Source organism: Stigmatopora argus, chromosome 2, assembly GCF_051989625.1.
Source record: "Stigmatopora argus isolate UIUO_Sarg chromosome 2, RoL_Sarg_1.0, whole genome shotgun sequence".
In the NCBI taxonomy this organism is placed as follows: Eukaryota; Metazoa; Chordata; class Actinopteri; order Syngnathiformes; family Syngnathidae; genus Stigmatopora; species Stigmatopora argus.
In genome coordinates, this window is record NC_135388.1 from 5,500,272 (window position 1) to 5,513,275 (window position 13,004).

At 39.8% G+C, this 13,004-nt stretch overlaps 1 protein-coding gene and 1 long non-coding RNA gene across 2 annotated transcripts; one reads left to right on the forward strand and one right to left on the reverse strand.

Moving 5' to 3' along the window:
- Positions 1-2,725: 2,725 nt before the first annotated feature.
- LOC144070705 (uncharacterized) lies at positions 2,726-5,433 on the reverse strand. Its single transcript, XR_013299439.1, has 2 exons — positions 4,123-5,433; positions 2,726-3,160 (listed from the first exon to the last, which is right to left on the reverse strand). It is a non-coding gene; the product is annotated as an uncharacterized LOC144070705 (long non-coding RNA).
- Positions 5,434-5,824: 391 nt separating this feature from the next.
- Positions 5,825-8,784, forward strand: irx5a (iroquois homeobox 5a). Its single transcript, XM_077588184.1, has 3 exons — positions 5,825-6,586; positions 6,975-7,410; positions 7,808-8,784. The coding sequence occupies exons 1-3, from the start codon at positions 6,293-6,295 to the stop codon at positions 8,488-8,490; spliced, it is 1,413 nt and encodes a 470-aa protein (XP_077444310.1). The 5' UTR covers positions 5,825-6,292; the 3' UTR covers positions 8,491-8,784.
- Positions 8,785-13,004: the final 4,220 nt, after the last annotated feature.

Below are 13,004 nucleotides of genomic sequence, written 5' to 3' on the forward strand. Positions count from 1 at the left end.
CACGACAGAATGCTTGACTTCCAAATCATAATGATGTAAAAACAACTAATTGCTTCTGCGTGAAAAAATCATGATAACTCAACATTTTCAACTCTCATTGATACCATATAAAGAGGTTCAACCCACATTTAATAAAACTATAATGAATAACTATGTTAGAAGTAACTTAAAGATAAATTTAGAACAAAAGAACTTGAACTCGCCGTTTTGATTGATTTTTAAGGCATTTAATTATTTTTATTTCAGAACTCTAATTAGTTAGAATTATCTAGGGGTTCTACTTTCAGTGCCATATTGTATTTGAGATTAGGATATTTGGGTGGCACAGCAGAGTGGAAACAGACTCAAAGAGCGAAGAGAAATATCTTAAAATACTTCTAGATATGTACCAGGTGTTGGGAATTTTCTGCTTTGGATGTCAGAAGAAAACATTCCTCACTCTTTCGAGGAAGACTTGGCAATATCTGAAAGGAACATCTGCGCCTTGTCCAAACACAACTCACGTTATTCTGACATGTTTGACTTTTAAATATTCAATTACACCCGCAATTAGCCTTCAGAGATTACAGTTTATAGTAAACCTAGTAACACACAGAGCATTGAAATGTTAAATAAATGGAAATAAAATGGAGAATAACATAAAAGATAAACGTGCTGAGCGGGTTACCTGTAAAGACAATTGAATTAGGTTTATTTCCGCTATGTGCGGTGGTAAAAAAGCAAGATTTAGTAAGCGATAGTGCTAAATTGGTAAAGCCCCACCTATTCATGGTTCTCTAGTATAATATTCAACATTTTTGTTTTCAAGTGGAACCTACACTCAGCTATTTTATTTAAAAATCATCTTAGGTTTTGACTGTTGTGCTGTGTGTAATACACTGGAAAGGCAAACTTTGCGAAACACAAAGTTTAATTAAGAATAACATTAAGTTACAAAACATTTACCTATCAGGAAACATTGTTGCGGTGCGATTTCCTACAGTTAAAAAAGCAAAGCCAAGAAAGACGAGAAGTTTACGTTGACTTATGATCTGGAAAACAAGACAGATTGATCGACTATTGTGACAAAATCAAAAGGCACATCGCAACAGCACACCACTTCGGTGGATAAAAGCTACTAGATTGGTCTAAAAAAGGACGTTCATACTTGAAATCTCCTTTTGACACTCATCCTACGCCGTAATTTTTAAAGCTTGAAGGCCACAGTGACAAATGTTGTGAAGGAAAACAGGAGAGTAAAAATGGAACGAGGGAATGGTTTCGGAGTTTTGTTTTTGGTGACTGTCATAGAAGGGAGGGCTCTTCGTGTCAGATGGCGGGCGACGTATCGTTTACAAGCCCCCTCACATGTACGCCCTCTACTTAAAGGCAGCTCTGCATTACAAACCTATTAAAAGCTACTTTTAATTACACCTCCCCGGCTCTCGTGGGATGAACTTCCTTCTTATGGCATGTGTGCACTTAGGAGTGGCACTGTTTTTTTTCTTCCGGTGGTCCAATTAAAGGCCATGTTGACAGATTAAGGCTGCTTCTGGTTTTGTGCTCCAATAACACATTTAGAAATGACGATGAGCACAGAGTGGAGAAGACATGGGAGGGAGCCGGGGTGGGGAAGGCGAAAGAGTAAGCGTGGGTGAGTCATAAGGGATTAATGTGTTTACATTACCTGGGCTGTGATCTATCACCAACCTTGTCAAATTCCATTATTCCTCACATACATATATGCAGGCCAGGCAGCACGCTCCTCTGCTTTTTGAGAGGACAATAGTTCTTAGCGTCTTGCTCGTCCTTTTGATTTGAACGAAATTGTTCCGACACATAGCATGCAATCATCAAGAAAAGATGTACTATGCTGTCTTTTGTTAAAGTTACACAATTCCACGTTATGTTATGCGTTATTATATTTTTTAGTGATGCTTCCAAGTGTGATAATAAATGGAACTGAAAATTAAACTTTCCATTATCTCAATGCAGGTTACCACAATGTTAAAAGAAGATGGACCACAAATGTGTTTTATTGTGGTAAGACTCACCTCTTGGGTACTCTCGTCCTTGGCGTCAGACATCAGGTTAGTTTTTTTTCCTCCTTTTTATAATACATATTTTCTTTTCACACTTCTATGAGAGTTAATAAAGTATAGAAAAAGGGGACTTGTTTTCCCTTAAAAAAAATCAGTATATTGACATTTTCTATCACTTCACATCCATTCATTGTGGAAAACCTCATTTTAGTTCACCATTTAGTCTTTGTACCTTCTTTGGCTGTTTTTGTAACAATTATTATTATATGCTGTCACATTTTAGGATACTTCAATCCTATTCTCATATTGTGTTGCAGTATGTTGACTTGCCTTCAACCAGACACTTTAGCTTTAAAATATAATCAGTAATATATTCATAAACCATTACAAATGCGTTGTATTTTGTATTTTTATGTGGCACCATATTATAGTTTTATTTACTTCTTTGTACACGCTGCCAAAAAGGAATGCTAAAAAGTTGTTTCGAAGATTGTTGGGAGATTTAAGTCAGTGATTTATTATTGCACCGTAGGACCCTAAATATTGTTATTCGCTTCATTCAAGTTTAGTCTTATAAAATAATTGTTTTGAAATAGCCCCCTATTTGAATTTTCACTGTATTTTGTCCCTGTAATGGTGGTTTCATCAAGTATGGATGCTGACTTCAAGGCCCTGGCAAAAAAAAATTGCATTCACACATGAGCTTCATTATAACCAATCAATATTCATTTAGTTATCCCGGCTTTCGAGTCCCTACTAGCATAATAGTACAGGACATCCATCACGTCACTAAACAAGGACAATTATATTCTTTATCCTCCCGAAAAAGGGGATATTGAGTAAGTCGGGATAAGACTCAAGTGTAAATAAGTATTTTCTTCATAATACACTATAAGGCAGGGAGAAGAAAATCAATAGCTGCTTCCTGTGATCCATCTTCAGCAAATCAATCATCATGTGTGCAGCAGGGAGGCCAGGGGGAGGAGAGGGAAGACGGCGCTCTGCAATATTCGGCCGATACCCCCTCATTTTGGAGCCGCTTCTCATAATGGGGTCATCATTTCATCACTTAGTGCATCCAGCAGCCTGCCATTCAGCCCCATGAGAATGGGCGGTGCCATCTGATGAACGCCATACATCTTCATTGAGGTCAGTAAAGGGAAAGAAGATTAGAAAGTAACAGTTTTTCATTGTAATTCATGTTAACTGCAGTCACACACTTATCCATATAAACTTTATTGATTCACGTTAATTTTTGCCCATTTCACATTAACAGAGACAAGGAAATCCACAAATGTGTATATATATATGTATGTATATATATATATATATATATATATATATATATATATATATATATGTAGTATATACTAAAAAAAAGAAAAATCAATCAAAAAAGGCAAAAATCTATATAAACCTAAAAAAATGTTAGTATATCCACCACAATTTTTTTTATAAAAACAGCATTTTCTGTCACACAATTACCATATTAGCAACACGAAAAAATATATAATCCAGTTGGGTTAATGTATGTATTTTTTTTATTGATGTGCCACATGCATTACATATTCTGCTGTAACTTGTATGGCCCACGCTCCCTATGTTGACCACCCGTACTTGGTTTTGCATAACATATTTAAATAACAGCTTTCCGACCTTTAGCTTTTGAAATATCTAATGAGAGTAATAAGAATAAATATAATAATAAAAATATCCGGAATCCAATCTCAAATATAAACCAGATCAATTTTGGGTTATTGTGCCCCATGCTCCCCTTCCCCAGCATTATTTTGGAGGGGGAGGGGTGCGTTTAAGGGGGGACTATGCAGAGACTGTTTTGAATTTCAATTGGCTTCCAAGTGGCAAAAAGCCCTCAGCTAATACATCAAAGAAAAATTGGTGTCAACTAATCGGTTTAGGACAAAATCCTATGAATACTTGAAGCATTTTTGTGCAGCACAACCCCCCCCCCCAAAAAAAAAAAATCCTCATTCATAATATACTCTGAATGCAATTCAAAAACTTATTTTTCCTAGTAATATCAATAAAACACACTTCATTAAATTGATATGCCAAAAAATCAAAATAAAGAAACACTCACCTGTGTGCCTGCAGTTGCCACAGCTTGATTATTAATCACCATTCATGCAAACATAGTGTTACTAAGATGTTCCATTCTGGTGGGGTGCACCAATGGTCTCAGCTCAGCATCATCTGATCATTAGGAGCTCCATTCGCTTTGTTTAGCCCTCTCTTACTCCTCTCTCTCTGCTCCTTTTCTTTCTTTTTTAAAGGCTGCTTCGAGTGCTTTCTGTTTTAGCGTCATCACCCTTTTTTTCCTTGTTTTTTTTTGCACTGCAAATATCCCCCCCCCCCTTTCACAACCACGTGATAACCAGGCGCGCGCACTTACTTTTTAGCAGCGCCTACAGCGATCCCTTTCGGCTTAATAGAGACTTGAACCACACGGCAAAGAAATCCGACCAGAGAGAAAAATCAACTGCTTTTAAAAATAATACTATATGATGACCAGTTAAAATACATTGTTCCTTACACAACATAAATTGAGAAATTTGATTAATACACCATGGAAAAACCACAATAATCAAATTATTGGAATGTAGTATTAAGATACATATATTTTAATACTCCATTTCTGTATACGTAAATAAAATGAAGGTGCAAAAATAAAAACTGATGAAAAAAGGTATTGTGAAAATGTTAATTCAACCAAAATGAAGTATTTGGACATATGTAATGCGGTTTAAAACTATTAGAATGATGAAAAATAACATTTAGATTCAAATATATCTTAGAGAAACATGTAGAGGACAAAAATACAAGCACATGTAATGCATTTTTTTAAATAAAAGAGGGGAAAATAATGGATTCTACCTTTTTTTAAATCAGATACTGCAATGAATGACACGCACAAATTAACATGCACCTTAACTTTGACTTGCATCTTGGAAAGTCAACAGTGCCTATTAAAGCTCTTTAAAAATATATATATATCATGCACCTGAATGGATTGATGGATGGATGAAACGCCCCATTGCAGATTGTCATTCTAATATGTCCCTTTTCTATTGGCTCAAAAATTAACTGAAAGTATAAAATCGAAAAAGATAAGGAAGGGGAAGCAAATGATAGAGAACAATAAAAGTAAAATCCTGGCTTTGGATCTGTCTTGAAAGCAGGTGAATAGAGGTGCAAAATACATACAAGAAGGGGAACAAAAAGTTGACAGGACTGGAGTGATGTCGTCTTCCGAAATGAGCCTCTGCATTGTTCCACTTGGGGAGGGAGCGGGTGAAGACCAATAAATATATATATAAATATGAGAGAAATGAAAGAATGTTAGTTAGGCGCGAGATGAGGAGACACGAGAGAGGGAGAGTGTGTGAGTGTGTGTGTGAGAGAGGAAGTAAGAGTGGGTGAGAGAGAGAGGGTTAGAGAGAGAGAATGTGAGAGAAAGAGAGAGAGTTAGAGAGAGAATGTGAGAGAGAGTTAGAGAGCTGGTGTGAGAGAGCGAGAGAGAATGAGAGAAAGAACGAGAGAGAGTTAGAGAGCTGGCGTGAGAGAGAGTGAGAGAGAATGAGAGAAAGAACGAGAGAGAGAGAGAGAATGTGAGAGAGAGCGAGAGTGAGAGAGATAGTGAGAGAGGGAAAGAGACGGAGAGGGAGAGAGAGGGGGGGGGAGATAGAGAAAGAGAGAGAGAGAATGCATGAGAGTGAGAGAGAGAGGGGGAGAGAGAGAGGGAGAAGGGGGGGGGGGGAGACAGAGAAAGAGAGAGAGAATGCATGAGAGTGAGAGAGAGAGAACTCTCCACTTTGCAGTGACTACACCCCTAAAGAGAAGGAGGGAGTAGGAGGACAGAGAGGAGGAGCGTGCTGCGAAGCGAAGTATAGGCTCCTCAATTTCCAACTTAGCATCTTGGCATACGCGACTCGATTTTCCCATGCAGGGCAGGCAAAGCCCCCCTAAAAAGTCTGCTTGACGGCTGAAATCAAAATAGTCACGGGGACACTACGAGAGAGGAGCTGCAACTTTCCCCAAGAAAAAAACAACAATAACAACAACAACAACTGGAGAAAGAAACGATTCTTAATTTGGGGGGGAGGAGGAGGAGGCTGCAGGTCTCCACACACGGCTGTCTCTATGCGCCCATGAGAGGCTGAGGCTGAGGCGGAGAAAACAAGCAAGGGGAAAACGCCAACAAAAAAACGAAAAAAAAGTGGAGGGGAGACAGTGTTAAAGTTCCCGTAGCTATGGCGTACCCTCAGGGCTACTTGTACCAGCCATCCGCCTCCCTGGCCCTCTACTCGTGCCCGGCAGCTTACGGCACCAGCGTCATCTCGGGACCCAGGACGGAGGAGCTCGGCCGGTCGTCTTCTGGCTCCGCGTTCGCACCCTACGCGGGATCCACCAGCGCCTCCACCGCGGCCGTCGCCGCCGCGGCAGCCGCGGCCGCCTTCAGTGGCGCCTCGCCCGGCTATAGCTCGCACCATTTGCCGTACGGTGCGGAAGCGGCGGCGGCTGCGGCGGCCACCTTCTCCTACGTGGTGAGTGCAAAAAAAAATACACCTTTTTAAAAAATGCTTTTGGGAATGATGGATTCACGCTGTGTAGGAAAGTTGTCTCCTAAAAGTGTGTATATCATGTGTGTGTGTGTTTGAATGAGTGCATGCTTTGCTGCCATCAATAGTTATTTGATCGTTTTTTTTCTTGATTAAAAAAATATTTTCCGATGATAATGTAATATTTTCGTTTTTTTTAAATTCCTTACTTTAAGGGGAGGGTGATCAAAGAGCATGTGGGCCTGTTTATTGTTGGCTTTATATTGGAATGACCATGCTTGCTTTTTTTTGGTTGAAAATAAAATGAAGGAATATCAGATGGAGTCGTTGAAATTAGTTCTTTTTCTGACTATTTTTGCATTGCGCCTCCCAGAGTTCCCCCTACGAGCACTCCTCGGGCATGGCTGGTTCTATCGGGTACCACCCGTACGCGGCGCCGCTGGGCTCGTACCCGTACGGCGACCCGGCCTATCGCAAGAACGCCACGCGGGACGCCACGGCCACGCTCAAAGCTTGGCTCAACGAGCATCGCAAGAACCCGTACCCGACCAAAGGCGAGAAGATCATGCTGGCTATCATCACCAAGATGACCCTGACCCAGGTCTCCACCTGGTTCGCCAACGCCCGTCGGAGGCTGAAGAAGGAGAACAAGATGACGTGGACGCCACGCAACCGCAGCGAGGATGAGGAGGAGGACGAGAATATCGATCTAGAGAAGAACGACGATGACGATCTGACCACTAATAATAATAATAATAACTTTAAACCCGCCGGAGAGCAGACCCAAGAATCATCGGATGCTGAAGCAGGTCGGTGGTGCGCATGCAGAGGGGGGAAAAGAGGGAGAGGGGAAGGGGGAGAAAGAAAAAAAAAACATCAATTTTTCATCCCAGTCGTTTCCACTCAGGGTGCAAAATTGATTGCTGCTTAATGGCGGTGTATTATTTATAATGGGACAATCGCTTTAAATAATAATCACCTTGAACTGCCCTCGTTTGACTTGCCAGTGGATGAAACCGCTGCTCATGCAAAGTGTTTTGCACGCCATTTATCTCCAAAAGGCCAACTAAAATGAAAAGGAAATATCATGCATTGGTTTGGAATAATTCGAAGTTATTTATTATCATTATTTTTTTTAAAACATCGCTTGACTCGTATATCCAAATTATGCAAAAATGCATCTCAACATGTTATTTGCATACGCAGATGCCAAAGCGCTGCACCCCGTGGACGTGGGTTGTGATCGCTTCAAGGAGGACCCCCTACACCCCAAGGACGTGGACCCCATCCTCAGCGATTCCGAGTCCAAAGACCCAGAGGACTCCCAGGAACGGACTAGGGACTTGTTGTTGGATTCTTCCTCATCGGCCTGCGGCGGCAAGCCCACCACGTCGTCCCCACGCTCGGCAGGGGCTCCGTCGTCGGACCTGAGCCACGCGCCCACCTCCGTCATCCACTCACCCCCTTCGGCCCCCAAACCTAAACTGTGGTCGCTGGCGGAGATCGCCACCTCGTCGGATCGCTGTAAAAACAGCGGGGAGACGCCGCCTGCGCAGCGGTGTGAGCAGCAGCCTTGCCCGGTTGTCATGGGTCCTGCGTCGGCCTCTCCTTCCCGGTCCTCCCCCGGTGTGCTCTCGCGGCCCCTCTATTATGCGTCGCCCTTCTACCCGGGCTACACGAACTACCACGGGAGCACTTTCGGACATCTCCACGGCTCGGGTCCCAGCAGCACCCCCTCCTCCACGGCGCACTTCAATGGATTAAACCAGACTGTGTTAACTAGAGCCGAGGCTTTGGTGAGGGAAAGCCACCGAGTGAGAGGCCAAACGCAGGTAGAGCTTTGTAAAGACACCCCTTATGAACTGAAGAAAGGTATGTCAAACATTTAACCGTTCAGACACAAAAAAAGACTTTTTTTCTAATTTATTTACAAAAAGAAAGGGAAAAAAATCCATCACTTCAACAGTATATTCTCCCCCATTCATAGGAGAGAGAAAAATGTTTAGTTTTTTGCAACGAGTGTATAAGGAGAATGGTCTTAAAAGGCTCCAGCCGAAGTTATTTGTATTAAACATGTATATTTAATGTAGCATTTTTTTGTATTTAAGAAAATGGACAACACGATATCTTTGAAGTAAATTATGGACAGAGGAAAAATATATAAATATATTTGTGCAGCGGTTCGTTTGTGGGTGGCAGTGTGTTTCTATATATAAAAAACTAAAAATGTGTGAGTAATACAATTAGAAACATCCCCAAAAAATGACGAACATCAAAAATTTAAATAGTTTCATTTAGTCCATAAACTGGAATGAAATCCTGCAAAATCTATTCCCTTCTTATTAAAAGTTTCCGCAATAATATGCCGTTTAAAACCAATTACCTGGCGTGTTTTACGCGGTGCAATCAGGTGTTTGACCGAGGTAATGAGCTCGATTTTATGTCGAATTTAGACCTCATTACTATTGCAAAGGGACACTCATGCTTAAAAAAAGAGAAAAAAGAGAGAGCCCCTACATTCAAAACATAGTGGCTCCATTAATGTAAGGCGAGGGACACACTCGCTATTTTTAATGGGTGTTTGGACACACGCACGCATACGCACACACACACACATGCACACACGCACACACGAGTAAGGGGGTGCGTGTCTGTCACGCGTGGCGTGGAAACTCTTCCTTTTTCTGCAGGTAGGTGTCACACTTGCTCCTGATTTCACAACAGGAGGCCCCACTGGTTTGGGGGTCTTTATTATGAAATTAGGGGGCATACAAATGAAGGATTATCATAATAACAATAACAGTGTTGAGTTTAAATAGAGGATTTTAATCAGTCAGACCCAATTAAGAAATAAATTTTTATGATTAGTTTTCAAATGTTAGAAATCTTTAACTGTCAAAAAATGTATTTTACTATATTAATATTCTTCTAATTCATCTTCATGCTTTTTATTGTTTTTATTTATCATTATAAATGAATAATTATCTCTGACAATATAGTTTACTTTCTATATACACTGATTTCCAACCAAAATATATATTTGAGATTTGAAAAAAGTAGATTGGAAGATGTTTTGGACATTTTTAACTTGATTTTTATTTTAAAATACTCTTATTAAAATATGAATATAAATATTATGTCAATTTTAGGCTTCGCTATTTAAAATGTGTGTGCTACCATAATTCACCTTGTGTGATGTGTCACCCCCCAAAAAGCCACAGAAAAAGCAATACACACTTAAACATGTAAAACCTGCAGATGCTCATTGAGTTAATCTCTCACAAGATTATGATTAAGAAATGGATTACGACAGATTTGCAAAAATAATTTTTAAGAACTACGGATTTTAATTATGATAACAATATATCATTCGTTTGGCCATTTCCCCATAGATCTGTCACCGCCACCATCACAAAAAAAGCATTCAAATTACAAAATAAAATTCAAAAAGCCCCATTATGAAGTTATTAATAAAACCTATTAATTCCTCTTTTTGGTTGCAACATGTGCATGCAGGCCAAACATCCTCAACAGCAAGGCCTTGAAAGTGCACGTTCATAAATATGTCTAGTTAGTAAATATTCAAAGGATACAGCCCTGATTGTTTTTCATTATTAATCTTTATTTTATTAAAATTCCCCTCCGGGCGTTTCAAGTGTGACAGGATGGCACACACCCGCACAGCAATCCATAATGATGTGTGTATTCTTACGCTGATTCCCGGGGGAGTTAACTACTCCACGTCACAATTTATGACCATTATTGTTATGATTATGGTCTTCATTACCATTATTCTTATTAGGGAGGAGCTGGTGCTGCCATTTCATTTTTTTGGTGACAAAAAAAATGTTCTGGTGGGGTTTCTCAGCAGTTTGGTGTAAATCACATGATGAGAGGGGCAGGGAAGACACCCTGACGTTTATGTGTCAAATGGGCTGGTTCGCATGTGTGTGTACTGCACACATCACAGAAGACTCCAAATGTGTCACAGGGGATTTAGAGCAACTCACCTTATTATTATTATTTTCACATTTTTCTTCGCGAATGTCCCTTCTCCTCTCTGTGTGAGGATTTAATAGTGAGTGTACATAAAGCGTAATCATTTGACACACAAACAAAAATTCATATAGTCGCTTGAAATGAAAGGTAATAATAGTAAATGAGTCGAAACCGACAATGAAAAAGAAAGTGGGAATCCATAATAATCATTGTTAAATGTTGACTACTAATAGCTTTTGGTCTTTTTTTTAGCAACTGTAATTATCTTTGTGCTAGAAATAATGGATTTCATTCCCTAAAAGGCAACCTGTTGAAATGAGTTAACATCTTCAAATTTCCCAAAATATCAAAAGTATTGATTTTTTTTAGTTCAAATTAACCGCTTGTCAACAGCAGTCAGGAAATGATTGACAGGTCAAAATTGAGAAAATATATGTCGAACTCGCCATTTTTGTTATGTTTTTGTGTGTGCATTTGTTCCAAGCTCAGCTGCGCCCCCCAATTTGTTTTCATAGATGTTACGCCCTCTTTCCAAAAATAGGGATGTTCGGTTATGAGGGAACGTGTAAATCTTTGTTTGTCATTGATGGACGACCCGTCCTAGTTGAACCCCGATCCTATTGGCAAAAAAATCTACTTCGACTGTGTTTAGCTCACTAATTATACTAATGAGAAATGTTTACAAAATAGATACATTAGTCAGTCAATTTCATAGAGCTGCCTTACTGAGAGGGTCTGTGAGGAATCAGGTTTGACTTGGAATCACGAAACATGCTTCCTTAGCCTATTGAACCCAAAACCGAGTCCTGGCAATCACAGAACCTGTTGAACGTTTCTATAAAATAACAACAAAATGAAAACATACAAACTGAAGCAAATGCAGACTAAATGACAAAAGCCTTACTCATTGACACCAGTCTTGCCAAATGAAGAATGAAACAGTGTTGAAAGACTTTTATTCCTGGAAATTTAGTTTTCTTTCGATGCAGTTCCTGTTCCTCTTGCGTTATGAAAAAGGACAAGGTGAATTAAGTACACTGTATAACAGTGCCACCATTTAAATTTTGGTATAATTTGTCCATATTAGGAGTATATGGTACCCCAACTGACTTTGGGGTGACAAATATACGCCTTGGACTGGTCACTAGTTAATTTCAGTACGCATACACATATAGAGTAGACAAAACACCCCGAGGAAAAAAAAAGACAATCACAAGAAGGACATGCAAATTCTGGAATGTAAAACAAAAACTTTAATTCAACCCAAACTGAACTCTCCCTATTTTTATACTTTGTATTCATCAAAAAGGTTTGAATCATGCCATTATATTTTAATAGATCTTCTCTTCCCTAAGGGTCAGTCTGGAAAAGTTGCAAGCCAATCATAGAAAAAAAATAATAGTAATAATGACTTACACAAACAAGAACAGTCATTTCAATGTGTTCAATTAATCACAACATATTTTTAGAATGTGAGAGCAACTGGTGACCAACTACTCAAGCATGCAAATTCCACCAAGTATGGAACTGAGAGTCGAAACTGTGCTAAACACTACTGAACTCATCATCTTTTAATTACCTTCTTGGAAAATGTCAAATCTTTGTAAAAGGTCCACACAGAAACCGAGGAATGCCAGCCAGATTTTGCAAACTCCTCATTCGAAATAACTCCACTTCTAATATCAATAATTTAACCTCTGTTATACACACCCGGCTGGGGGAGAAAAAAATAAACATGTCAGGGTAAAGTGTGGCCATGTTAAGTATGGCTTCGAAAAAAAGCCTCTCGGACACGCCGCAAAGCCACCTCAGATAAGGTGGCGGCAGGGGAGAGAGTGATTTAGCACTTTATATTTTTTCGCCATATTCTCTCGTGCTCGCTGACTCGCTTCACCGACTGTTTTTCTTATTTCTGCCGAGAGAGCTCCTCTAGGGAGAGATTACACGTGTAATTTTCTGCAGCGAGATGTTTTAAGTGACCTCCCCCTACATAAATAAAACATTTGTATGAGGAGGAAGAAGGAGAAGAAGGGGGAAAAAAACATTAACTGAGAGTGATGAACTATGAAGTCCTAGAAGAGGCCAAAGGTGTCTTGAGGTTGCAAAAATTGACAGATTTAGTTGCAGTGGTGAGTAATTGAAGCTGCTTTTTTAGATATCTGGATTATTACCATCATGACACACATTAGTGCACATACATCAACATCTTTAGGGGGTGTATTCAGTGGACACGTTGGCACCGACGCGGGGGTCCATGCCCTGCCCTAGAAGAGGACCTGAAGTAGGAGGATCAGGAAGAGATCAATGCCATAATCCACAGGTATGTACTCAATTGAACAACAATTGTTTTTTTAAGCATAATTATTGTTTTATCTACGTTGGATAATAATAATAACTGAACTGC

Coding starts and splice junctions, on each gene's coding strand:
- irx5a (XM_077588184.1), top strand. CDS start 6,293: ATGGCGTACCCTCAGGGCTACTTGTACCAGCCATCCGCCTCCCTGGCC. Junction 6,587..6,974: donor CGGCCACCTTCTCCTACGTG/GTGAGTGCAAAA, acceptor TGCGCCTCCCAG/AGTTCCCCCTACGAGCACTC. Junction 7,411..7,807: donor ATCATCGGATGCTGAAGCAG/GTCGGTGGTGCG, acceptor TTGCATACGCAG/ATGCCAAAGCGCTGCACCCC.